This window comes from Ambystoma mexicanum, chromosome 2p (assembly GCF_040938575.1).
Source record: "Ambystoma mexicanum isolate Mex_15411 chromosome 2p, UKY_AmexF1_1, whole genome shotgun sequence".
Classification (NCBI taxonomy): domain Eukaryota; kingdom Metazoa; phylum Chordata; class Amphibia; order Caudata; family Ambystomatidae; genus Ambystoma; species Ambystoma mexicanum.
Genome location: NC_090923.1, coordinates 658,967,015 through 658,994,402, shown reverse-complemented (window position 1 = coordinate 658,994,402; position 27,388 = coordinate 658,967,015). Strand labels below are relative to the sequence as shown.

General features: G+C 48.2%; 1 protein-coding gene across 1 annotated transcript in view; it reads right to left on the bottom strand.

Annotated features, from left to right (window-relative positions):
• Positions 1 to 2,650: 2,650 nt before the first annotated feature.
• Positions 2,651 to 27,388, bottom strand: part of NFKBIB (NFKB inhibitor beta) — a 106,884-nt gene continuing 82,146 nt past the window's right edge. The window contains exons 4-6 of the mRNA XM_069644217.1: positions 19,699 to 19,787; positions 11,735 to 11,968; positions 2,651 to 4,427 (exon numbers count right to left, since the gene is read on the bottom strand). Of these exons, the coding sequence (XP_069500318.1) occupies positions 4,353 to 4,427; positions 11,735 to 11,968; positions 19,699 to 19,787 (398 nt within the window). The 3' untranslated portion in view covers positions 2,651 to 4,352. The remainder of the gene's footprint in view (positions 4,428 to 11,734; positions 11,969 to 19,698; positions 19,788 to 27,388) is intronic.

The window sequence follows — 27,388 nt, the reverse complement described above, 5'->3', positions numbered from 1 at the left end:
AGAAGGGGCAATTCTTTTTAAATCGAATTCAATAAGGGAATAGATTGGCTCATAGCCTTTTTCTCCCTCAAAATGTTTTATACAAAAATCAGTATCAGAAACTTCTCCTGGAAGTGTTAAGCAAATTAGAGTAGCAGATCATCAATGGGAGGAGAATCTGGGCTGATCCAGAGTATCACCACCACCAAATATTATGTCTGGATCATCTAAGGTATTGTGAATGGAAGTAGCCAGCCAAGTACCCTGGTCAGCGTCCCCTTGCCATGTACCTTGATCTTTATCGCCTTGGTCTCGGTGTTAACATAGGTCACCTTGGTCGTCCTGAAACATATTGGATGCACCTGGAGAAACATCATGTGGAGGAGAGTGATGCATCTGGGAGATGGTTCACCCTCATCTAAAAACAGTCTTCTGTTTAATAGGGTCTCTCTCCATAAATGTTAAATACTCCGACACCCTGTTCATTGTCTTTTGAAATCTCCCTTTTTTCCAATCGACCTGTGCTTGGGGCTTCAGGAAGGGGAAAAACAATAGTTTCCAGATCTGCAGCTCTTTTACCATGCAGAGATTTGGATAATGCCTCCGTAGCCTTAGTAATACTAGAGGAGGTTACTAGTGTAGAAAAAGAAGATCTAGACGGCTGTGTAGGTGTGGTGCTGTTTTGGTGCATTTTCCCCAACGTTTTGGCTTTGCGAGATGTTTCAACTGATGTATCTGAATAGGCAGTCGTGGGCGTTTAAGAACGGCAACATGTTTCTCTTTTGTTTTAGAGCCAAGTAGTAAGCAAAAGTGCGAAAGCACAGAGGCTTTCAAAGAAAGCATAGTTGCGTGGAAGCCCCCTTCGACAATCCCGTCAAAAGATGGCTTGGTGTTGTGCATTTCTGTAAATGCTCATGCATGTCTTTTTCACCCGATAACCTCCCCATAGCACAGCATTCGGCCTGCCTGATGGGGCTGGTGACAGGAATGCAGGAGTCTAGTGACTCCTGCATCTCTGCGGCTTCCGAAATGGAGCCGTAGCTGCAGAGCTCTTTCTCGTCCGAACCAACAGTGCTGGTGTGAGAATGGGATTAAGCCGCCATGGCGAAGCCCACCGCTTAGTGCGCTTGTCTTTAAGCATTTTGGGCTAAAAAAATGCTTGCAGGATCCACAATGCTGTTCCATGTGATCGCGTTGAAGGCAATTATACATCTGGTGTGCATCTTTACAGGGACATTTTTTATTGCAGGGAGGACAGAATTTAAAAAGTCATCCTTTCCATAATTGTGAGTAAATTAACAGCAGCCAGACAAGCATGAGTAGAAAGGAAAGCAGAAAGACAGTCTATAAGAAGAATGTATGTGAAAGAGACCCCAGCTCCCTCTATTGCAAAGGACAAAGCCTGGTGAACGCAGCAGCCAGTCATTGAGAAGGTGACTGTTGAAGCTTCAGACAGTCGTCACCAGACATTGAAGAATTGCTTGTCGAGACGGCTGTCGAAAAGGTAGATACCAAATAACAGTATAATTAAACTGCAGTAAATATCTAGTAGCAAAGCCACGAACTCCGCATTGTGACCAACCACAACGATGGAGAGAAAAAAAAAACACATCTGAGGGCCCTCGGCGCATGAAGGATCATGGGTACAATACACGTCACACAGGGATAGTATTACAAACACAGCCAGTCGACATCCCGGTTTGAATTTCGAAAACAGAATGCAATACTATGCACCCACCACTAGATGTCAGCCTATGTACAGCATGCGATTCTAAGCAGATCCACAAGCCTCATCTAACAATAGGCCAGAAGTAGGTTTGTCCGATGCAGTAGTTTCACCTGTTGTCACTGCTAGAGGGAGCTGTTGTTTTAGAATATTTAGCGCTATAGGGAGCTGTTGGCTTAGGATAGTTAGTGGTCCTACTATGTCAATGAAAACCTGCACAAAAGTATATAATATTTTCTTTGCCTTGGTTTTGTCCATGGTATATGTCGCACTTTCATTCCCCAAGCCCCCCTCAAACTGGCTCACCACTTGTTCTCATCTTTGAGCTACTGCAAGTAATTTCTGTGCAGATTTGACATCAGTTTTTCAAAAAAAATGAATATGTCCGTCCTGATCAGTAGGATGCATTTCTCTTGCTGTCAGCATGTATATCAAATACACTGAGATCACCAGAAATCCAATTATTAATAATGTAAACTTTTCCTTGGTCCTCAAGGTGCATCTCTTCAGTTGAGCTGGAGAGGGCAAATATCCATTTGAAGTGTCAGGGGGACGAACAACATAGCTAGATTTTGCAAAGCATAAAAACAGACATGAAGAGAGCCCTTTCAGAAATGTGCACAATGCGATTAAGAGGGCCTCCAAAGACCATTTAAACATGTAGTAATAATTGCAAGTCAGCGGAAGACTGTAGGCCAGCAAATCTGCATACATCTACATTAGAACATTTAAATAAATAAAAGAAAAAGTCCTTCCTATGAAGTGATTGAGCAGTCCAGTCCAGAGCAGTCCAGCCCAACCCACCAAAATGAACAGAAATAGTTTGCATATTTGATATCACCATTACACGAAGCGGATACACTTTGCACACATACAAAGCATGAACGTTTTCAGCAGCACAATGTATAAACTGTTCAATACACATCACAAACCATGATAGAAATCTCAAAGCTGTGGAAATCTTTTATTGGACAAGTCAATAAGAACTCAGTCCTAGTAGCTTTCGGAAAATGTGGTGAATCATCAGATGCTGTACAACTTTCAAAAGCTTCTAGTGTGCAGTTTTGTAAGCTGGTCCAAAATACAGTATTACATCTGAAGCACCATCCCCAAACTCCACCGCACCCCTACTTACCCAACTCCTCCTCCTCCCCAAGAATCATATGCTAAATTTGCCTTTGGAGGGAAGAAATATGCAAATAAGCATGACATTTGGGTAAAGATGGGGTGAGATGGCAACAGTAAATTAGGCTTCCAACAGTTCCATTTGTAGTAGAGAAGAAGGACAACCGATCTCCGATTGAGATCACACATTCTGCAAGATAACCACACTTGACATCACTAGAAATACTCACATACTAAACTCCATGTGATCATGGTTTGGCAGGCTCAGAGGACGTTTGCTCCAAACCAACAGATGTTCTAGGTCATTCCAAGTTCAGCTACTTTCTGCATCTCTTCTTGTGACACTAGCCTTTAAACTATTCCAGCTGCTCACTCTTTTGCCTTCGGTTCAACACTAACTTGACTAACTCCAGGAGCTCATACTTCACATTCTTCTAGGTGCAACACCAACACCTCAAATCCAGAGCAATTCCCTGGAATCATTTATCAGTGCAACACTAAATCCTTGTAATTCCATGAGGTACTACATTTCTCTTGATATGTCAGGCCACCATTCTTTGTGTCTCTTTATGCAATACTAGCATCTTTATCAAAAGAATGGATTATCTTCCTTAGAGTGAAACACCATCAGTTTCAATTATTCCAGGGACAACTCCTTTCCACCAGCGTCTCACATGGTCAACTTCCAGTAGCCCACGTTCACATCCTCTCTCCTATCAAGACATGCTTTTGATACTTCATGTGCCACTGCAAAACAGGAAGTTACGGCCAGAGATCCCAGCAGCTTGAGGACACCAAGGCCCAGAGCTCCCATCCTTAAGGTTCTCCTCTCACTGATACAAGAAGAAACACACAAGCACAATCAGCCCCTCCGTTGTTATCTTTGAGGTTGTATCCAAATACCAGGCTAAACACTGTGGACCTCTAGTTTAGCTTTAAGTTGAAGAATGAACCACCAACATAACATGTAAAGTTATTTCTAAGACCAACAAAACTTCTCTGCATAAGCTGCTACATCACTTGAGACACTAGAAATGTTTGAAACATTGCTGCTGCTTACAATGATACTAGAGAAAGTCTGCAAGGCGATTATAGGGGTCAGGCGGCTCCGTTGCCTAGGACTGCACAAAGTGTATGGGAGCAGTTCTCTTCCATGCCACTCATCTTAAGGAGTCTGGTACTCGGCAGAATGACATTGGTCCAATCCAGGAGTACATCCGTCATTATAATGTACTACTGAACATGTCTGTAGGGGGTGCTGCTAAGAAGCAGCCTACTGCTGAAGACTAGTAATGACCTGCAGCACTTGGGAGTTGGTATTCAGGCAACAGAGGAGCACTTAATGTTGTAGTTGTCCCTAGGTGTTAAATCTATTTTCTTGCTGCAAAATGGTCTGCAAAATTGTTTATCCAATGTCAAACTCAACCCGCATACAATAGAACAGTATGTGGACCAGCCAGTACAGCTTGGAGAATGCACACCCTTCCCGGCTCTCAGTGCTGGTTGCCAGAAAAAACGTGGCTCAGTTTTTACACTGAATACTGTTGATCACAAAGTCATCATAGGCTGCATCCTTCTGATACTGATCCTCCTCCTCCTGGAACAAAAAGGGAAAGAAAATCTGTGAATCCAAATAAACCATGTAAAATATAAATATCTGTTTTTGGGGATCAAAACTGTTTGGCGCCCTTTAGATCATGCTCGTTGCACAGAAGAGCCCGGCAAACTGAATACCGTCTACTATTTCCAGAGCAAATGGAGCCATTCAAAACAAACACGTGACATTAATTCTTCACGTTTGGTAATGTGCATAAAGGAGCATTGGGTCACATACTTTATATTACCTATTATGCTTTACTTCAGTAACAGGTTTAATCTTGTGGGGCAGTCAGATTTGTGGCACGCCATGTACCAGTGCTTTGCTCCCCAACGACATGGGTGATGTCTAAAACCCAAGGGCTGCTTTTAGCTCCTGCTCATCAATTCCTGATTTCAATATCAAGTCACATTGATCATTCTGCCAAAAAACAAAGGTTTTCACGATGCAAGTTTGACACAATATGAAACTGTAGTACAATGCAATGCAATTTCTAAGTGGAGATTTAAAAAGTTAACACATTTCCTCAAAGACACCCTTATGTGGCCATCTTGGCAGCAGATGTAGCAGCAGCTGCATTTGAAAAATAAAAAAAATCAAAACCGCACCACATTAAATTATGCACATGTGAGCAATTAGTTATGGCTCTGTAGACTGCACCATCATATCAAAACCTATGTTCACGATTCCAAGATGGCCGCCAACACCAGGTAGACGTGCGTTGACGGCGCTCCTGTCCCTTCAACTTATTTTGGCGGTTCCACCACCCCCTACGTGTTGAAGAGTGGAGAGCCTGGGCGGTCTGGACGTACCCGCGCTTGGGGGCAGCCGTGGATAGCACAGCAGAGTTCATCAACCCGGCATACACTCGAATCCCGCAGGCCTCGAGTCCCCGCTCCACCCAGGCAGTGGAAGAAGCAGAGCGGTACTGGGGTGGGGGTGGGGGGGGGGGGCTGAGGCGGTCGGAGCCCCCGCTGTATTGGGCTTCTCCTCACCGACCAGCGGGCGAGGCCATCGGTGTGTCTCCGCGGCCCCCTGGGGCTGCGGTAGTCGGATCTGGCCGCAAGGAGGAGGGAAATCGGCGGCCCTTGGGAGCTGCGCTGCGGGCAGACGAATCACGGCGACGACCATCAGCGGGGCCTCGGGCGAACGCCGACACCGGACCAGGCCGGGAGCAGCACCACGGAATCCTCTCCGAGGCAGTGGAGCGGCCTGAACTGATGGCGGCTGGAGGCGCAGGGGCAAGAGCCCGGGCTCGGCAGCCACAAGGCAGCAGCACCAAAAGGCAGTAAGCGGTGGGGGGTGCGGGACCCGGTTCACATTGGCCCCTCAGGTCAGGTGCAGCTGCGGAGGGGAGGCCCCTACTCTGGGCACGGAGGGCCCCCCACCCACGGCATTGATAGGGGGTGTACGGGACTGAAGATCGCTCCCCCAGGGGTAACACGGAGCTGGGGCGCCCGGGACTAACATCTGCCCCCCTCACCTAATTGTGGCCATGGCCACATGTTGCGACACCGGGGTGCCCGGGTCCGACACCTGCTCCCCCCCAGCATAATACGGAGCGCGCCCACGCGCCGAGAAATTGTAGTGATCAAGGCTGAGACTTGCTCCCCCTGGCATAAGGTTGGCCTAGCCTGGCCAGTAGCGGATTCAGGAGAAGGGGCAGACGGGGCCCTGGTCATGCAACTATGGCAGCCAAAAGCAAAAACAAGGGGAACAAAGGCGGACAACCCCGGGGGGAGGCCCCCGGCCACATTATAACTCTGTGGGCAAGCAAAGATGCAGTTGAAGGCCGAGGGACCACACAGGGGGGAACCGTGGAGCAGGAGCATACGGAGACCTCGGAAGCGTCTGGATCAATCTTGCGGCAGGACTTGCGCGGGGAGCTGCTCTCACTTCAAGCGTCATTGGGAAAGACATTTCAAGAACAATTTCAGCTGATCCGCTCGGACATTAATCAAGCAATGGCAGAAATCAAACAAGAAGTGACTCAGCTGGGGGAGAGAACTGACATAGTGGAAAAAGGCCTGCAAGAGGTAGGCAGGGAAACCACGGAGAACAGCGAAGCGATTGAGAGGCTCGACATGGCAACGCGGAACTTGGAAATTAGAATGGAAGACATGGAAAACAGGTCCCGAAGGATCAACATCAGGCTGAAATTTCTGCCAGAAACGGTACAAGATAGGGACCTGAAGTAGACGGTTCAAGGGATATATGCAGAGCTGCTGGTGGAGCCCTCGCCTGATCGAGCTGGATAGGGTCCACAGGGTGGGACTCCTCAACAAGAACCCTAAGTCCAGGCCGTGGGATGTATTAGCCGCATTTACAAGATATGCTCAAAAAGAAGCAGTTCTCAGGGCCGCCAGACAAAAAGAGCCGATCACCTTCAACGACCAACGCATTGAATTGTAGCAAGACCTGGCTAGCAGCACTCTGCTTAAAAGGCGACAATGGGGACCACTCACTGCGAAACTAAAAGGAAAAGGCGATCAGGTATAAATGGACCTTCCCATTCGGCCTCGTCTTCGAATGGGCCGGATCCCAGAGGCGGAAAACCACGATGCAGGAGGGGGTGGACATAATCCAATTTGACCTATATCGGGACTTGCACGAGGGCGGCGGGCCCGAATGGCTTGCATGAGGCAGGCGGCGGAGTATGACCCAGGCCATGGGAATGGTCGATGGCAGGCGAGGGGGAAAAGGAGACGGCCCGCAAGGCGAAGGCCCCCTGGCGGGGCAATGGAGCCAGCAGAGGAGGAGAGTCTCAGGGACAAGGAGGACTGACTTGATGTTTGATCGATCTTAGGGGGTGGTGGACAATAAAAAGGATGTTTTGGAACACGAGGAGGAGAGAAGGAGCTGCAAGCAAACATCATGGGATCTCTAAGAGCAAGGGAGCCTGGAGAGGTAGGAAGGGAGGCGGGAAGACCTAGCGTTATGGTCACCAGGGGTTGGGAGGGTGGCGGGGGTGAGGTTCTTCTCAGGTGCTGTCCAAGGGGCGAGGTAAAAGTGGGTCACGTTCCAGAGGAACTAGAGGGGTGCAAACAGGGGGAGGAGAGGATTGGACAGAGGGTCATGATAGGCGAGAGTGGCAGTTTAGTCACAATTCAAATGGGTAACACCTAACGTCAGGGGCCTCAACACCCTGCTGAAAAGAAAAGCAATTCACAAAGCGGGGTAAACCAGACTTTCTGGGGCTGCAAGAAACGCATCTACTCCGTAAGGATCAGTGCCGCCTGAGGCTGAGAGGGTTCGACCAGGTATTTCAGGCATCCGGGCCCACGAAAGTGTGGGGGGTGGGGGGGGGGGGGGGGGTGCCTGGCCATCAGAGGCACTGTGAATTTCCGCATGTAGGACACCCTAAAAGATAAAGAGGGTAGGTTTGTACTTGTGAAAGGCAAAATCGCTGAGGAGTTTTTCACAATAGGGGTTATTTACGCGCCTAATACGGGGCAAGACCCCTTCTTCCGCGACCTTATGGGGAGAATAGGCAACTGGGCAAGGGGCCAGATAGTTATAATGGGTGACCTTAACATTGCATGGGACAAAGCTAAGGATAGATCAGGAGCACCTAGGAATCGGGGTGGAGGGGCAGTGGCCTCGGCTAAACTAAGGGATAAAGTGGCAAACATGGGTATGAGGGATGTCTGGAGGGAACTGAAGGGGGATGCAGACGGCTACACCTTTCTCTCCGAAGTCCACGGGACACAATCTAGAATTGACTACATCTGGGTCTCGGCCAACCTGGTGGGTAGAGTTAAGGAGGTGGAGGTGGGGCCCATGGGAATAGCGGATCACAAAATATTGTCAATGCAGCTGGAACTGAGAGTGAGGAGAGGGGGATTATGGGGCTGGAAATACCCGGAACATTTGCTGAGAGATCCTTTGGTAAGGGAGGAGATGGAGGGCAAGATGAGAGTTCTTTCAAGAGAGGGGACACGGAAGAGGATATAAGATGGGATGCATTCATGGATACGATGAGGGGAGAAATCATAGCAGCCAAAGCACAAAGACAGAAACAGCTCCAGGCACTGGAGTCCCGGCTGGAGGCAGAGGTCGAGGAGGCAAGGGGTAGGGTGGCAACGAATCCCAGTAGGTCCAATGGGAGGGACTATAGAAGGGCAGTGGGACAGCTAGGGGTCCTCCGCACTAAAAAAGCAGAGGGGGCCCTACTTTTCGTGCGGCAAAAATAATTCTATGCTAAGGGGAACAAGGCCGATGTACTGCTGGCCCGCCTCCTTCGGGAAGCCACCTCAAGGAATACAATCACGGCGCTAAACTCAGATAGGGGGGACAGGGTCACTCGAACAGAAGACGTTCGAGAAGCCATGGCTGAATTTTACGAGACCTTATATACATTGCAGCACCCCTACGACCAGGCCCAGGAAAAATTCTTGCAAGACGTTAATTTGTGCACACTAGAGGGGGAGGCCCAGTCCAGTCTTCAGCAAGACAAGAGGAAGTGAGGGGGGGATAGGGATCATCCGGAAGCTACCCGCAGGGAAAGCCCCGGGCCCTGATGGGTACTCAGCGTCTTTCTACAAGACCTTTGCGGGGGTGTTGGTACCACAGCTGACCTACCTCTTCAACTCCTTTAAAGGTAGTGGGCATATCACCCCATCTATGAAAGAAGCCAAGATTTCTCTGATTCTGAAGGCGGGCAAGGACCCTCTCGAGAGATCCTCCTACAGGCCAATAGCACTTAACGTGGATGCAAAAATATACACTAAAATTCTAGCGAACAGGCTTGAGGGACTCCTACCGGACCTGATCCGCCAGGATCAGGCAGGATTTGTGAAGGGGAGGCAGGCTGCGGATAATATCAGAAGGGTGGCCCATCTAGTGGAAAAAGCAGAAAAGACTGGCACCCCTGCAGCGCTGCTTTCCCTAGACGCCGAAAAAGCGTTCGACCGGGTGGAGTGGTCCTTCCTCTTCAAGGTCATGGAAAAAAATGGGGCTGGGAGGTGCTTATCTTCAGATGGTTAAGGCAAACTATGAGGGGCCTCGGGCAAGGGTGGTAGTCAACGGAACCCTATCTAGAGCATTCCAACTCCAACGGGGTACAAAGCAGGGTTGTCCCTTATCGCCCCAGCTCTATGCGATCTATTTAGACCCCCTCCTACAGGCAATTCGGGAATCGGAAGGGATTCAGGGGATACCGTTTGGGGGGAGACAGCACAAGGTGGCGGCCTTCGCAGACAATATGCTACTCGCCCTGACGAACACCATAGAATCGAGTAAGCAATGTAGGCTATTATTAGAGGACTTTGGCGAAGCATCCGGTCTGCGCATTAAAATGCACAAGTCCGAATTAATGGATCTGACGCTGGCAAGAGAGGAGAGGGAGGAATTAAGAATATAAACGCCCTTTGCCTGGCACCCGGGCGGAATCACGTACCTGGGGGTGAGAATCACTCCGGCTCTTAAGGGGTGGTACGGAGCGAACTATCCCCCTCTTTTGCAGAGAATCAAAAAGGATCTCATTAAGTGGAGGAATCTCCGAATTTCCTGGCTGGGGAGGCTGGAGGCAATAAAAATGGTTACTCTCCCGAGACTCCTTTACTTTTTCCAGGCTATTCCCCAGGCAGTTCCAGCCAGCTTCTTTAAGGAGCTCCGGTCGATAAAGAACGAGTTTATATGGGAGGGGAAAGGCCAAGGGTCAGCAGACAGCTGCTTATGGCTCCAAGAAGGGGTGGAGGACTAGCACTTCCCAACTTCCGCCAATACTACGAGGCGGCCCAGCTAAGGATGATTAGGGAATGGCTTCGGTAAGGGGAGGGAAAACACTGGGTTAAGATGGACAGAGCAGTCACGCAGCATGCATTGGGGGAGGTCCTGTGGCTACCCAAACACCATCGGCCAGGCCATATGTACCTGCGCTCTAGCACCAAGTTGGTCACGGACAATTGGGACAGACTGGTCCAACACAAGGAAATCACAACTTATCCATCCCCATTTACTCCCATCTTTAATAATAAGGACTTTACCCCAGGGCTGGAGGAGGGGGGGGGGCATTCAGGAAATGGCGAGAGGGAGGCTGCCGGTGGGTGCGAGACATGTTCATAGGAGGGGAAATTAGCACTTTTGTGGAGTGCAAAAGAGACTTTGCAGTGGGGGAGGGCGAAAGGCTGAGGTACTCTCAATTGCGGCATTGGCTCCTACACCCCACGAACAGGGTAGCGGCCACCAGACCGCCGACTCCTTTTGAGAAATTCTTGATGACCAATGATGGCTCGAAGCACCTCATCTCGCAGCTCTACAAGATCCTGGATGACGCAACCCCTAGGCCGCAATGGGCGTATATGGGAAGGTGGGAAAGCATACTGGGCAGGGAAATGGAGAAAACGGAGTGGGAAAAGCTATGGAGGAAAATCCCCAAATTGGCGAGAGCCTCGCAAACCCGGGAAACATGGTACAAGATACTGTACGGGTGGCATTACACTCCAGCTCATCTGCATAGGATTTACCCAGGGTCATCGAGAACTTGCTGGAGGGGATGTGGTCAGGAGGGGACTGCGGAACACATCTGGTGGAGATGCCCGAAAATATCCCCATTCTGGGAAGACATCAAACAGGCAATGGAACAAGCGTTTGGGGCAGGGGGAGGCATACCCCAGGAATGGTCTCTATTAGCATTAAAGCCAGCAACAGCGACAGGAGGCCCAAGGGGTAGGGAGAGGGCGAGGGTGATGCTTACTTTGGTGGCAATGACAATCATCGCTCAAAGATGGAAGGCACAAGTGTCCCGATGTTCCAGGACTGGCTGCGTAAAGTTTGGGAGTTAGTAGCGATGGAATGGGCCTCCTATGCGATGAACAACGCAATACAGGACTTTGCAAGTGAGTGGGGGGGGGGGGGAGGTCCTTGCCTTTCTCAGGGATGACTGGACCTGGATTGACCCTGAATGAACGCTTAGATGGGACGATTAACCACACGATCTTTGCATCAGCACCAAGGGGGGAGGGGGGAGAAGAGTAGGGAGGGGTTCTGGGGTTTGTTACAGCTGTTGGAAAATTTAATACAGAGAACTAAAAAAAAAATACCTATGTTCACTTTTCCAGGCCTTTTTTCACAGCATTAACGCCCAGTGACAAAACACCAAAAACTGCAGCATTGGCATTGTAGGACAGGAAGTAAGATACATTGCACAACAAAATCACCTCATAACATATTGGAATCTTACGAAAATGGGGTTCACCGCATTACCGGAGCTGCACAATTGTCCTTACAAACATAACCATAACAATCCCAGAGAAGCCCAACCCATCATAACCTTTAAATAAACCATGTCCACATCTGCTACTCACATCACTGCTCATATCCAAACTCTCTTCCGAGTCCCAGTCAGGCTCTCTAGAGCCATAATGCCTCAGTAGATGCAGGATGCTCTTGTCGGGCCGGTACTTGGCACTATAAATGGGAGTGTAGCCAACATACATCTGTGCGTCCTTATCTGCCCCAGCCTGCAACAGACACTCCACCACTTCGGGGCTCTGAGATTCCACTGCCAAATGGAGAGGACTGCGACCACAGCTCAGCTCCTGGAGAGATACAGGCCAGATAAGAAATGGAACACTCTTGTACAAAAGAGGATGATTAATACACATTTGCAGTGCCCAAAATGAAATAAAGCTGATCTGGTATAAAAATCACAGTTACTATGCCTAACTAGGCGATTTTATTATGTACATCCATTTTGATTGCTGCATCTAGAAATGGTTTACTGAGCTAGCTTTTGAGTTTTAAAATGTTGCGCACAGCAAGAACTACTTTATACACAGCTAGTTTATTTGATGAAGGTAGATATAATGTATTATATGCAAAGCAAGATAGATTGTTGCACTAATTCCATTCTGTATAGCTACAAAAATGTGTTGTACAGCTGGATCGGTTGTTGCTGCTTGATGGTTATTGCAGAGTGAAACTGATTTTATGTCGAGCTAGAGCGATTTTTGTAGCTACTCATTTGCTGGACAGCAAGACCAACTGATGTACAGCTAGAGCAAGAATAATCCCTTGCACATCTTGATTATTTACTGCACAGGTAGACTAACAACTAGACAAATCTGAACACTCAGCTGGTCAGTGCTTTCTTGGAAGCACAGCAGGCACTTTACCACAATTAAACTCACCACCAGAAGCCCATAATGCTCCAATTTTCTTAGGTCGATTTAGAACCCTCCCAATAGTTTGAGTACAGGCCCTGGATGCAACATATAACTGGAAACGCCTCCCTTTGATGTTTGCGTTGAGTAAACTTCAGTTAATTATTTCACAATACCACACCAATAGAAAGACAGCCAAGAGGAAAATTATCAAACTGCTACAACTTCAATATAAGAAAAAGAAGTTTGAGGAACTAGTGACCCCTCTCACCTATGCAACGCTTAACAATGTCCCCCAATTCAAACATGGGAGGGACCTCAAAAGAGACTAACAACTATCTAGAGCTTCTACAACCTTACTGCCACTTTTAGCCCACGCCGTAAAGGTGGGCAGGCAAACAAGAATATAAGAAAAACAGAAGAAGTCAATTGGCATATACAGAGTCTGCATCGTGATGGATAAATGCAAGTGGTAGCCTGAAAAGCCTAAACAAAGAGGTGATGGCTGGAAGGTTTAGACTGAATCTTAACCACTGGCATTGCTCGGGGCAACCCTCCAGACCATCGTTCTTCGCCTGCCAAGCCATTACAGAAGGGGTAAGACCATATGCAAATCAGGCTTGGCCCCACCCCAAAAGGGGAAGTCCAGACGGAAGTGCTAGGTCACATCCCTTCTGCACGAGACCACAAGCATCCCCAAACATGTTTCACCCTTGTTGGGGCTCATCAGTGAGGAGTAGCTTGGGTCTCTAGGCCCAGCAGGCACGGGACCCACGTCTGGAATACCCATCCCACTCGGGGTGACAAAGCAAAAACAAAGAGGTGATGGCTGGAAGGTTTAGACTGAATCTTAACCACTGGCATTGCTCGGGGCAACCCTCCAGACCATCGTTCTTCGCCTGCCAAGCCATTACAGAAGGGGTAAGACCATATGCAAATCAGGCTGGTCCCCTTTTGCAATGGCGCAGACGGGCTAAAAAACGTTGGTGTGGAAGGTTGGCCCAGAGCAATTGCCAGTGGTTTAGATTCATTCGAAACCTTCCACCCATCACTTTTGTGGTCAGTTTGTTTCTCCTTGTGAGAGTGGGTATGCCCAGATGCGAGTCCCTTGCTCGCTGCGCCACAGGGAACCAGGCTGCACCTCACTGAGGAGGTCCAACAAGGCCGAAACATGTCTGGGGTTGCTTGGTTTTCTGTGCAGAGGGGACCTGGCCTAGCAGTTCGGGCTGGGCTGCTACCTTTGGTGGCGGCAGCTGCTGACTGATTTGCACATGGCTGGTCCCCTTTTGCAATGGCGCAGACGGGCTAAAAAACGGTGGTGTGGAAGGTTGGCCCAGAGCAATTGCCAGTGGTTTAGATTCATTCGAAACCTTCCACCCATCACTTTTGTGGTCAGCCTGAAAAGCCTACCTATTCCAGAGGAGAATCCATCTCAAGTCACAAGCATTGCACAAGAAACTAGACCACACCCACACCTTGTATCACAAAAGACTAGCATGCCCAATAATCAAAGCAGCAGGTTTCCCCATCCAACCATGAGACATGTGAACACACCGACCAAATAGGTAACTTAATAGAAATATTCAATGAGGAAACCATCTCAAATGAAGCAGCCCGCCCACCTACTTGCAATCTAGCACTGCAAATACAACCCCCCCTCCATACCCCACCACGCCTTGCTTGCACAAACATAAATAAGTAATCAGTCGAATTGTTATGTTATTTTGTATTTGTATAGCGCCTTATGTACCATTGGTATGATCTGAAGGCGCTGGTAGGTTGAATACCCTCGGGAACCGCAGTTCAAGTCAGTTGAGGGATAAAAGAGTTGTAAAGTGTGTGGGCGCACCAGGTATATGTGCAGCCAGTGTGGTTGTTGCATGATCGCTGCTTCTTAGCAGTAGGTGTGGTGCTGAGGAGATCAGTTAAATGTGTTCAGTCTGGAGGGTTGAAACCAGACTGAGTTATGGCCGAGTTAGGCCTGAGGAGACGCCTAAGCTAGCCGGTGTGTGCTAGCTAGCTCGTTTTATTAGGATGATGGGTGGTTTGATGGGTCAGGTTAATATGAGAACAGCTTTACCGAATGTGTCATAGTACTGCTGTGTTCTAGTTGAATGGTGGTGTATAGGAGATAGTAAGCGTAGTAGTGTGATATTGTGGTAATCAGTGAATTGTATGCAATTAGGCACAATCTACGTACTAAATTTAACTTTTAACACAGTGACGCTATTAGGGTACATTCAATGTTGTTGGTGATACAATCTTAATTCAACTCTAATACAGTGACTAATAGGGGATGCTTCTAGGTTGAACTTCAACACAGTGACGCTAATGGCGCACACTCGATGTTGGGAATACCGTCTAGGTTAAACATTAACACAGAGCTGCTACAAGGGTGGGCCTTTCTAAGTTCAGCTTTAACACAGTGACGCTAATAGGGCACACTCTCTAAGTTCAACTTTAAGATAATGACGCTATTAGGGCACAGACATTGATGTTGGGAATATCTTCTAGATTTAACATTGACACAGTGACGCTAATTAGGGACGCTTTCTAAGTTCAACTTTAACACAGTGACGCTATTGGGGCGCACACTCTAGATTCAACATTAACACAGTGACGATTTTTAAGGCAGACTTATTAGATTCAATTTTAACATGGTGATGCCACTGGGGCACACTTTCTAAGTTTAATTCTAACACAGGGTCTAATTCTAACACCTTAATACTAGGGCACACCTTCCAAGTTCAGCTCTAACACAGTGAAGCTATTAGGGCGGGCATACTCTCTAGGTTCAACATTAACACAGCGACGCAATTAGGACACTTTTAGATTCAGCTTTCACATGGTGACACTTTCTTGATTCAACTTTAACACACTGATGTCAGTGGGCACACTTAACGATGTTGGGAATACCGTCTAGCTTCCATATTAGCACATGGACGCTATTAGGGCACATGCTATTTATCACAATTGTGTCCAAGTGTGGCACATGCTATCATTCACAATTAAACTAAGAGTGGGATATCCCATCATTCACTGTTCAGCCAAGAGTGGGACACGCTAACATTCACAATTCCAACCAGATGTGGGATATGCTAACAAATACAAGAAATCACAATCTGCTGCGAGTTCAATAATCCTATAAGGGCGCGCTTTCTAAGTTCAGCTTTAACACATCGACGCTATTAGGGCACACTTTCTAGATTCAACTTTAAGATAATGACGCCATTAGGGCACACAAATTGATGTTGGGAATAACTTCTAGATTTAACATTGACACAGCGACGCTAATTAGGGTGCGCTTTCGAAGTTCAAGTTTAACACAGTGACGATCTTAGGGCGCACTTATTAGATTCAACCTTAACACAGTGACGCTATTAGGGCGGGCACACTATAGATATCATTCACAAGTCCAAGTGCAGGATATGCCATAATTCACAATTCCTTTCAGGTGTGGCACACGCTATTGTTCGCAATTCTATCTATCATTTACAGTACCAACTAAGTGAGCTATATGCTACCAGTCATAATTCTGTCTAGATGAGGTACATGATATCATTCATGATTCCAGCTAAGTGTGGGACATGATATCATTCATGATTCCATCTAAGTGTGGCTCTTGCTAACATTGTTGCACCTGGTTAATCTTCATCATCGTCTCTGGGAGTGGCACAAGTTAACATTGGTAAGTATGTTAGTATGTTATGCAGGACAACATTTACAGTCCAGCCTTGAATGGATTTACCTTGGTGGTCAAATCTTTATAGGTGTGGATGGTGAGTCTATGGCAGTTTACGTTAAGGAATGATAAGGTAGCGTGGCAGGGGATTTCTGGAGTAGAGCGATTGCTCTACACCCCACCCATGCCACACTTACAGTTTTGTTGGTGTCTGTTCACTGCTGGCTTCACTGGCTTCCCTGTGAACACCTGCAGACACTTTCTGGAGCCGCCCTTTTCCTTGGGGTCCTTAGCCACAGGGGCTGACGGGCAGAGGGCTGCCCTGGGAAGGTCAGTTATGACCAGGTGAATGTACCAGTCAGGGTGGGTTAGAGGGGGGAGCTTGGGACTGTGAAAAGGCCAGACACAAACTAAGGACTACACCCCACAGCCTGCACCCCTTGGATGCAGCCCAGACCACATAAACGGCCTCAGAAGCCAAAACAAACACTAGACAGACACCAGATTAGCACACAGTGCTCACCAAAAAATATAAATACATAAATGGTAAAAGTAATAAAATGTGAAGAGAGAAGAAACATTTTTTTAAAAAAAAATGGACTAAGAGCTCCCGACAAAACTGTGTAGACTTTGAAAGAAGTCTATTTAACAATGGATTACAGCAGTACCTTGGCCTAAAGTAGTTAATACCTTTCCAAAACTAAAGGGATCAAGTGGGATCCTTCGAGACACTGATATAGATATATGGTTAGTGTAATCCATTTGAGCCAAGTCACACATTCCACAACGCCACATTGTGCCCATTGCTGGAAGTTCCACCTTCAGTTCAGAGCCACATCTGCAAGGGAGTGTGGGTATGCAAATTAGCCCAAATGCAAACCAAGAATCTGCATGCCAGACAACCACACTAAGACATGCCAACACATCCCGAACACAGCAACAAGACTACTATTCAAGCTTGATGGGAGTGAAAACAACACCAGCCAGCCAGTGTTTAGTACTGGCCATCGGACAAAAACAAATGCACTTTAAAGATTTCTGCAAGGTCATCCAATACCACCTAGGACATCAAGTCATACTCCAGAGACTAAGGGCTACAAGCAGAGCAACATGGAGGATTGACTTTCTCCAAAAGGATGGGCAAACTATAGAACACTGTGCAAAAAGGAAATCCGTACAATACAGTAATCTCACAAGTTTCAGGAAAATGCTAAAGACCTGGGTTTTATAAATCTATTAAGATACAACACAGCAAACTGAGGTCCCTTGGCATTTTACACTAGCCAGCAATTGAGCCAAGTCCACTGCATACACTCACCCCTTGAGATTTGGTCATACAACCAGGGAATGCCATTTAGTATAACACTCCACCACAACACGGTTTCTGCACTCAGCTGCCCCACAGAATACCAGACTTGCAGTCATGATGCGTTTGCATGGACCTTGCTAAAAGGACTCATCGAAATGTCTGTTTGCAATGAGACGTCCTGCTCAGTTTGAACCCTTATGCTGCCCTTAGGACAGAGGGACCGTAGACGCAGAGCCATCTAAAACATCTCTGATTAAATCACACCTAAAACACCAATGGAGAGGCAATGAGGCCTCAGTGCCTTCTCTTACTTTCAATGATGCTAGTGCAGCAACACAAATCGTGACTATACGTCAGCTGTTCACATGGCTAGAAAGCATACTCAGCCAGTGCATCAGATTTATCTACTAGGTCAGGTTACTTGAACGTGAGCCCTCAGGCCTCCTGCCCATCGCAAGGTGCTCCCCAGCTCATCTGGAACCATAAAGGACATCACCTCACTCGACAACTTGTGCACCACTCCTTTACCACTGGCCCTTTCCCTCAAGCACTCCCTTGTGCACCCCCTCTTAAAAAAAAGCCATCTGCTTGCCTCTCCGGCCCAGCTAACTATCGCCACTACCCCCTTCCTGGGTAAACTCTTGGAAAAGCTGGTCCTTCCCCAACTGACCATCCACACTGAACTGGTTGGTTGCCTCCATGACCATAAATCAGGATTCAGGGCATCCGGAGGCATGGAAACTGCTCTCCTGAACACCTGTGAAGTCATGCTCGCAAATCACGACCAACTCTCCCGCAGCTCTCATTCTCCCGGACCTCATCTACCATTCTATCCTCATAAAATGACTGATACCCTCGGCATCACTGGATTGGCTGACCTCATCTCACCAAATCGCCCATCCAATTTGCAACTGCGCCCTTTCTCCACCACCACCAGACTTTCTACCTGTACCGTCCACAGCGTTCTATCCTATTGCTGTGGTTCTTCAATATCTATCCTGCCCCTCTGGCTCAGCTGATCTTCTCGCGTCATTTCCAATGCTATGCTGATGACACACAGCTTTCCTTAAAACTTCCCTCTACTAACCCCCTCTCTCATCTCCAGACTGTGTCCGCCATTCAGGCAAGGTGTGCAGCCAACAATCTCTGTCTGAATGGCAGTAAGACGGAGATCCTCCTCATTGGGACACCTGCATCCTCCTTTCCACCTGCCCTCTCTGGGACACCCCACCATCCTGTGAGACCAAAAACCTCGGGGTCATCTTCAACTCTGCTCTCTCCTTCACCCCTCACATCATGGACCTTACCAAGAAGGACCACTTCCAGCTCCTTCAACTTTGAGGCATTTTCCCTTTCCTCACCTTCCTACAGAAGCTCAATTTCTCCAGAGCTCTGGTCCTCTCCTTCAACAGCCTCTTTCTCAATCTCCCCCTTTCCTCCTACTCCCCCTCCAGCTAATCCAGAACAGGGCTGCAAGACTTAGCCTTGGCCTCCAGTCCAGGGGGCTGTATCTCTCCACTTGCTCCCGGTAGCTGGATGCAAGGATAAAATTGAAGACCCTCTGCATCATCTGCATCATCTGCAAGGCTTTCTGGGGCCTGGTACAACGCCATCTCCAACTTTCCCTCCCTAAATACTCCCTGCTAGAGCCCCCCCCCCCTCGTCCAACTCTGATGTCAAACATTTCTCGAAGCTGAGAATTGGGCGGGGGGGGGGGATTTAGATGGTCTCTCTACTCGGCTGGTAGCCTCCCTTTGGAACGCCCCCCCCCCCTCAGACTTGAGCAGGACCTTCGTAAGTTCTAGAAAGTTCTCAAAACCCTGCTAATCACCCCACTGCCGCTGAGACGGGTGGCCTTTTCCTCATGAATCCTACACACACACGACCCAGACAGTAGATTTACTGTTTTGCCAATTTTCTTTCTCTCCCCTTGCTCCCTTAGCCTTGTGGTGCTTTGAAACACAATGCTGTTGTATAAGTGCCTAACAAATGCTGAATAAAAAAACATCAAGATGCACAAGATGGTACGGCATCATGCGTACAAGGCTTAATGGGGATACCAACATGTTTGAAGCAAGTTTGGAATGTAATGGCATGCAGTATATGCTTATTTGACAAGTGATGAACCCTTTATCCGGTCTGTTGCCAGACCCCAATCCTGGCTGCAGCACTAACCGGTTTGTTCATATCAGCTCCTGCTGAGAGAAGTAGTTTTACCATCACCAGGTCTTTGTGGAGGACTGCAATGTGCAGGGCAGTGAAGCCTACAGAAGAACAGTGGAAAAAAACACTTTACCAGAATGTATCAATTACCACAAGACAGATCGTTTCAAAATAAAAGAATGCACCACAAAGTTAAAATATGCAAGAATCTACCTGCTAAACATAAAAGGCAAATAACATCAGCCTCTGGAAGACAATACAATTCTTGTTGGAGCACCGAGGCAAGCTGGGAGTTAATTTTGATCACTAGGAGTTCTCAGGGCATGTGTTACTGCTCATATTAGGTTATTACGTTGTACACCACGCTCCATCAGCAGTTGCATGATCACTTGTTGCTCATGGGATATGAAATAGAGGGGGACTGGGTTTAGTTAGTAGGGATAAAGGAAATATGCAAGACAACTTTGCTCTTGTGTTGATATGTGGATGTGTTTCTAGGTGGTTTGTGTTAAGAGCACTCGAGATATCTGAACCCAGAGGGGAGTCTCATGTACCCAGAATGCAAAGGGGTATTTATTGAGACCCTTACACAAATAGGGATATGGGGGCCTTATGTGGCTGGCTTTGTTGGTATTCATAAAATGAGTCTGCAAATGGAATTTCCGCAGGTTAATGAGGAGAACAGATGGAGACCCGGATGGGCACCCTTCGGTGGGCTAGTATCATGACAACTAGCAAACTGCAGCCCCTGGGACGAAATCATAGTGGGACAGAACATGAGAAGACTCAGTGTTGGTTGGAGGGCATGGACAAGGCATCCAGGAGCCAGTGGGACCTAGTTAAGACCAATCAACCTGAAATTACAGTGGAGGCCCTGAAGAGCAAAGTTTCCATGGGAACAACTAGAAGCAAAAATGAGCCCAGAAATTAGCTAGGAGCAAAATACCAACAAGGGGACGCTGGGGGAGAGCTGGGAGCAAAATTATGGGACAATGTGTAAGGTTTTTAGGGTGATGGCCTTTACCTGGTCAGTGAGACATCTGTTTTGCCAGGAGGCCAGTGGGGTGGCAGGAGGTATTAGCCTATTTCAACTAAAACAATTGACCTACTGACCAATTTGGTCGAATTTTGCATGGGTGATTTGGGCTTTTGGCAATTTGGTCGCATACATTGCAAAATACCAACCCTATAGAGCGGGGGTTGCGGTGGTGTCCCCTTGCTCCCAATGTATGATATTTTTCAATTTTGTGGGTGCCGTGGTTCCCCCCCCGTTTCCTTAAAATTGGAGGTGGGCAAAAAAAAAAGGAAATTGCAGTCAATTTGCTGCGATCAAACAAAATTCGGCCAAACATATCCAAACAGTGGCAGGACACTGTAAACAGGCCTCATCCTTTACAGCCTAGGAAAGGATGCCTCACGGAACACAGTAAGCATAGGCAGCCCCAGTTCAGGGACTTTCATGACAAAACCAAAAGAAGTATTGTGGCAAGTGTAGTTGTGGTGTGAAAGGCTGAAATATTGCTGGGCAAAAAGTTGAAGGGACCATCCTCACCTGTGTGGTCTGGCATCCTTTGGAAAGTGGGGTGAAAAGAGACAGAAGGGCATTGCTTAGGTTTGGATCATGGAAGCCCCCCCGCAATCCCCAATCTTCTTCCTGTCCCCCCCCCACCCCAAAATCAAAATGCAGTTTGGGAGCACAGGATTGAGAAGGACCAACCTTCCTCTTGTTAACCTTGGAAAGGAGATATTTTGGTCACGCCAACCAATCTTCACCCCACATAGAAGTTGTCACAGTGAGTAAAACAAACCACTCAAATTGTTTCAACCATACTTTAAGTAATGCTGCTTTGCTGCCAGCATAAATGCTCCGACTCATGGACAAAATCGATCATTTTAGACTAAACCCTGCAGATAACCGGTGGACATACCTCTGACAATGTGAAGCATGGACAACATGTTACCCCTTACTCACCTGCACCATTATAAAAACACCAAGACTAGCTAGGAGAACAGGGCCATAAAACAAAAACGTGCAGAGTCAGAACCTCTGCTATCTTGCTTCACTACCATGTGTGAATTGATAACGGCAAAGTATGAACAGACGGTAGCAGCACTACAGTTAAGTGGTGCATCAGCCACTTTTACTCCACAATAGGCAAATACTCCCCAAAAATAAAAATAGGACATAAAAATACTCCCATGCATATGTTTGGGCTAGTAGTGTACGTAGTTCCACAGAATACATTATTGCCTGAAACGCAGAAGTAAACGTGAATCTTTCAATGTGCATGAATAAATAGGTGCAAAGACATTATTGCAAAGAAAAACTCAATTTACCATTTAAAACATTTGTACTCGCTTACAAAATATTACAATTGGTAATTGGATTTACTTTTTTTCACTCCCTAATAAAATAATTTTACTCCCCCAATTTTAAACAATAGGGAGTAAAATACTCACTTCAAAATTCTATCTGGTGCACTGGATATTAGTAAGTAGGAAATATACACCTTAATCTTTGTAGTGTGAATTCCTGTTTTTTGTATACTGCTGGATAAAGTCAAAGCAAAATCCAAAACTAGACAAAGAAAAGGTTTATATCACATGCATGTGAAGTACTCTGTTTTGTGGAAGTTAAGCGGCACTTCAAAACCAGATAAGAGATTTGTTCATAGATTTGCTCTCACATTCTATGACAAGACAGGAGGCTCACATTATGCTATACTTTATTACTGCCAAGATAGCTTTTCAACTAAACTTTTAAAACTACACATGCTTTTTCCCCCCTCCTTATATAAGAAAAAGATGCAAATCTGGGGTTTAAAAGTTCCCAAATCAAAGAATTTCCTAAAGTCCCCGCCCACCTTGGCTCCGTCCCGCACATAGCCCATCAGTCCTTTTCTATCACCAGGTCCAAGACCTATTAGCAATAACAGATGAACCTTATTAGAGGGGACGACGAGCGGGTGTATGGAGGAAAGGGGACTATGGACTAGGAGTAAGGTGGTCACTACGGTGAGTAACCTGGTTATAATCCTACCTCCCGTCCCCTTTCCTCCATACTTATGGGAGATTCGGGAGGATGGAAATACCCCTTACTGAAACAGGTTCTTCAGCACAGCCTGACCAAACTGACCATCAGCTCTTGAGCTCATGTCAAGACAATAATGCTTACAAAAAGCAGATGGGGAGACCCAAGTAGCTGCCCTAGCGATAGACTCCCAGGGGGACATATTTCTGAAAAGCAACCACGGCTGCCTTGCCCCGCACCAGGTGTGCATGAATACCCTTAGGAGGTTTCAGCCCTTGGACGGTGAAGGACTCCGTAATGCAGGCGGCGATCCACCGTGAAATAGTCGCCCGCTTACCCTGAGGGTTACCAAAAGTCACAAACAGTTGAGAACTCCTAAACTCGGAAGTTCTGTCCAGAAAGAATTTAAGAGCCCTTCTGACATCGAGACAATGCAGAACCCTTTCTGCCTCTGAGGCAGGGTTCGGAAAAAAGACAGGCAGGGAGATCGACTGATTCAGATGGAATTCAGATACCACCTTCGGCAGGAAAGCAGGATTCGTCCGTAGGACTACCTATCCTTGTGAAAGACCAAAAAGGGATGCTCCACCGACAAGGCCTGGTGCTCACTCACCCGCCTTGCTGACGTAACGGCAACCAAAAAGGACACTTTCCAGGACAGGTACTTGAGGTCCACCGTGGCCATTGGCTCGAAAGGCTTACAACAACGCCGTCAGGACTACATTTAGATCCCACGACGGGTGCGGACTACGAATTGGAGGATAGAGGCTTGTCAAGCCTGCAAAATGCCTCTTAACCACTGGGTTACTCAGAGAGTAAGAGCATTGGTCCGTAGAAAGGTAAGCGGAAACCGCTGAAAGGTAAGTTCTGCATGACAGAACATGGACACCTGACTCTGCTAAGAAGGATACAAAGGACAAAACCGCGTCAACTGTAGCCCCCCCAACCCCCCAGGGTCCAACTGCCTTCTTAAACACCAATGACAGAACCTGAGCCATTTTGCTTCTGTACTGAGACCGAGTCGAGGGTTTTCTGGCTGCCCGGATAATATAATTATCGGCAGACAAGTTAAGATGTTCTAAAGACTTGAACTCAGGCACCATGCCGCAAAGCTGAGCGATTGTGGGGAGGAGTGCCACATCTGCTCTTCCCCCTGATGAAGATCGGGAGTCACCGGTAACCTGATCGGCGGATACACCGACAGGTGTTGAAGTTCTGAGAACCAAAACTGGGCCAGCCACCACAGAGCTACGAGTAGAAGGGAACAGTTCACAGATTTCTTCAGCTTCCAAATTGCGCGGTGAACTAGAGGCAGAGGCGGGAAGGCGTAAGCGCTCATGTTCTGCCATGGAATCTCGAGAGCATCTCCCAGAGAGGAGGCTCCCAGCCCCCCTCTGGAGGCATACTGAGGAAGCTTCTTGTTTACCGCCGTAGCGAAAAGGTCCACCTGCGGTGTGCCCCAACGCTCGAAAATCCATGAGAGGACCTCCGCCTTCAACTCCCACTCGTAGATGACCACTGTCCGCCAACCGAGGGCATCCGCTGTGACATTCAGCTGGACCGGAATATGCACTGCGAGAAGCCACACATGAAGCACAGCCCACTCCCAAATCTGGATGGACAGGTCCACGAGAGGGGGAGACTTGGTTCCCCCTTGCTTGTTGATGTAATACATCGACACCACATTGTGCGTGCGAATGCGGACCACCTTGTTGGCTATGATCGGTCTGAGCGCCAGGAAGATCGCCAGAAGCTCCAAATGATTTATGTGGAGGAGCTTGTCCTGAGGCGACCAGAGATCCGAGACCTGAAGAGGATCCAATGTTGCACCCCACCCCAGGAGGGAGGAGTCCCTCGTGATCGTTAGAGTAGGGGCTGGGTCCTGGAACCCTGCACCCACTGACAGGTTGCTGAGAGATGACCAGCATTCCAGGTCCACTCTCATGGAAGCCGGAATCATTATCAACTTGGAATCCAGGTACACAGCCTGACGCCAAGAACTCCGAAGAGCCATCTGAGTCTGCCTCATCTTGAGAAGAGGAAGAGCCCAACACGCACGAGGCCATGAGGCCCAGAAGCCTCTGGAACCACCAGGCCGACATGCTCTCCGACTGCGCAAACATCTGACACGTGGCGGACATATCCGCCATTCTGTCCCCGGTCAGGTACACTCTGCAGTCGATCGTGTTCCAGCGAAAACCCAGGAAAATCAAGTCCTGCGGGACCATCATGGAAGATTTCCATCAGTTCACCGACAGCCCAAGATGGAACAGGAGCTGAAGGAGAGACTGAAGATTGCCCGCTGCTTTCAACGGGCAAAGACTGCGTAAGAGCCAGTCGTCCAAATACGGATACACATGGATACCCTGCAGACGAAGATAGGCCGCAATCACCGACATCATCTTTGTGAAGACACACGGCACTGAGCGGAGGCCAAAAGGCAGCACTCGAAACTGGAAGTGCTCCTCTCCCAAAGAGAAACGGAGATACCTCCTGTGTGGATTCCAAATCAGAATATGCATATACGCATCCTGAAGATCCACCACGCTGAGCCAATCGCCCATCTGCAAGGAGGACCGTATCTGGCTGGGCGTGATCATCTTTAATTTCTCTTGGGGTAGGAAAAGATTGAACTGGGAAAGGTCTAGGATGGTGCACAGGCCAGCCTGGTTGGGTTTGGGCACCGTAAACAGCCGGGAGTAGAAGCCCTCCCCTCACTCTCCAAGGGGACCGGGTTCTACAGCTCTGAGTTCTAGAAGTTTCTGGACCTCGGCTTTGAGGGAGGGCGAGCCCGACAGCTGAAAAGGAGGGTTGAAGGGTGGGGTAGGGGGTATGGATAAGCTGAAGCCCGCTCGAGCGACTGACAAGACCCATCTGTCTTCGGTGATGGTCTGCCACGCCTTCCAATGAGACGCAATGCGTCCTCCCACCGGGGTCTCGTGCGAGCGCGGAGAACCCTCATTTTGTAGGTTTTTCGGTGGTGTTGCCACCTGAACCTGAACGAGGCTGAGGAGCGGGAGAAAGGGGTATCCACTCTGTGAGATTTACAGTCTGGGAAGCCCCTAAAGCCAGAGGAGGGTTGACTTTGCGTAAACGGTCTCTGGGTTTTGGAAGGGGTCTTAACAAGAACCGACAAGGACTTAGCTGTCTGAGTGCTATCCTTCGTCTTGGTCAACTCTACATCTGTTGTAGAATGAAGGAGCTTCCTTACCATTGAACAGAAGGTCCAACACCTTGTTTTGCACTTCTTTTGAGAATTTGGTTGCATGCAGCCACGCCTGTCGTGAGTTATCAACCCCCAGCATGATGCCCCGAGCCGAAGTATCTACGTGGTGAGCCGCAGCCTCCAGGAGATCCTGGGCCAAGACCCTAGCATCAGATAATCCTGCTTTAAAGTCTTCCAGCTTCTCGACCGGGATGAACTCCTCAAACTCCGACAGACCTTTACACATCCGCATATTAGCCCCCGCTAACACCAGTTCGGCATTGGCCTGCCTAAGCTGCAAGGCCGAGGTGGCGCAAATCTTTTTTCCAAAGGGTGTCATGGAGCTGATCCTCCTTTCCCAGAACCTGAGTTGCCGTCGTGGAAGAGGATGCTGCAGGCCTGGACTGCAAAGTGGCCGCAGCCACCACTGTGGAGGAGGGGGGGGGGGGGGGGCAGACAAGACGACAGGGCCACCTCTTCCAAAGAATGTAGCCTATATCGCGCGTCAATTTTTGTATTGACGAAAAGTCCAGAGTGTGGCTTTTCCCAGAGTTGCAGCAAACATGGCCCAACACATAAGGAAACCGCTAGGTGGAGATGTACGGTCATGTATGCAGTCAGAGTGCCCGAGGCCAGAGTTGCCGGGGAAACTAGCAGATACACCAGACCTAGATCCCAAGATGGTCACTTTTGTGACAGACTGTGTGGGATATCAGAAAAGGAGTCGACCGCGCATGGCGAAGATGCCAAGACAAGCTCTTCGACATTGCAGGCATTGGATAAGATAATGGACCTAGCAGAGAAAGCAAAAGACACTGGAACCCCAGTGGACGTTCCCACTCTTGCCAACTGGGCCCAAAGAGCAGTTTGTCTTGTGGGAAACGCAAACTGTGCGCTCTCGTCAGAAAGGAGAAGCGGTGTTCTGTTAAAAATCGACAGTAACCTGAGCAATCTAGCCTCTTACGAAGCAGGTGAAGGAGCCAAGGGCTTATTATTCGGCGAAGCATTCACCAAGGAGATGTCTCAGTTTGTGGGCACATATTCAGCACTAGAGAGAGCCCAGACTTCGATAAAAAAGATCTTTTCCGGGACCAGACGCCACAGGGGTCGTGCGTACAGTCGGTTCAATTATCATCGCAGACCCCAAGGGCTGCGCGCCCAATACTGGGAAGGGAAACAACAGGATACCTTCTTCCCGACCAGATCCAGGTTTCCCAGAGGTCAGAGGGAGAGGATCCCACCGTCAACCCAATGCTTCAGGAGGAGAGTACAGCGAGCATGAAAGTAGGAGGAGACTGAGTGCATGGAAGGCGTTGTTGCCCGATGCATAGGATCCCGTTTCTGCCCCTGTAGTGCAAGTACTCGACTTCTTGGCAGAAAAATTTCAGGAGGAAAGCGCCTTTAGGCCAATAGGAGTGTTTAGGTCAGTGATCTCAGCAGGTCATAAAGTAGAGGATAACGCCGTT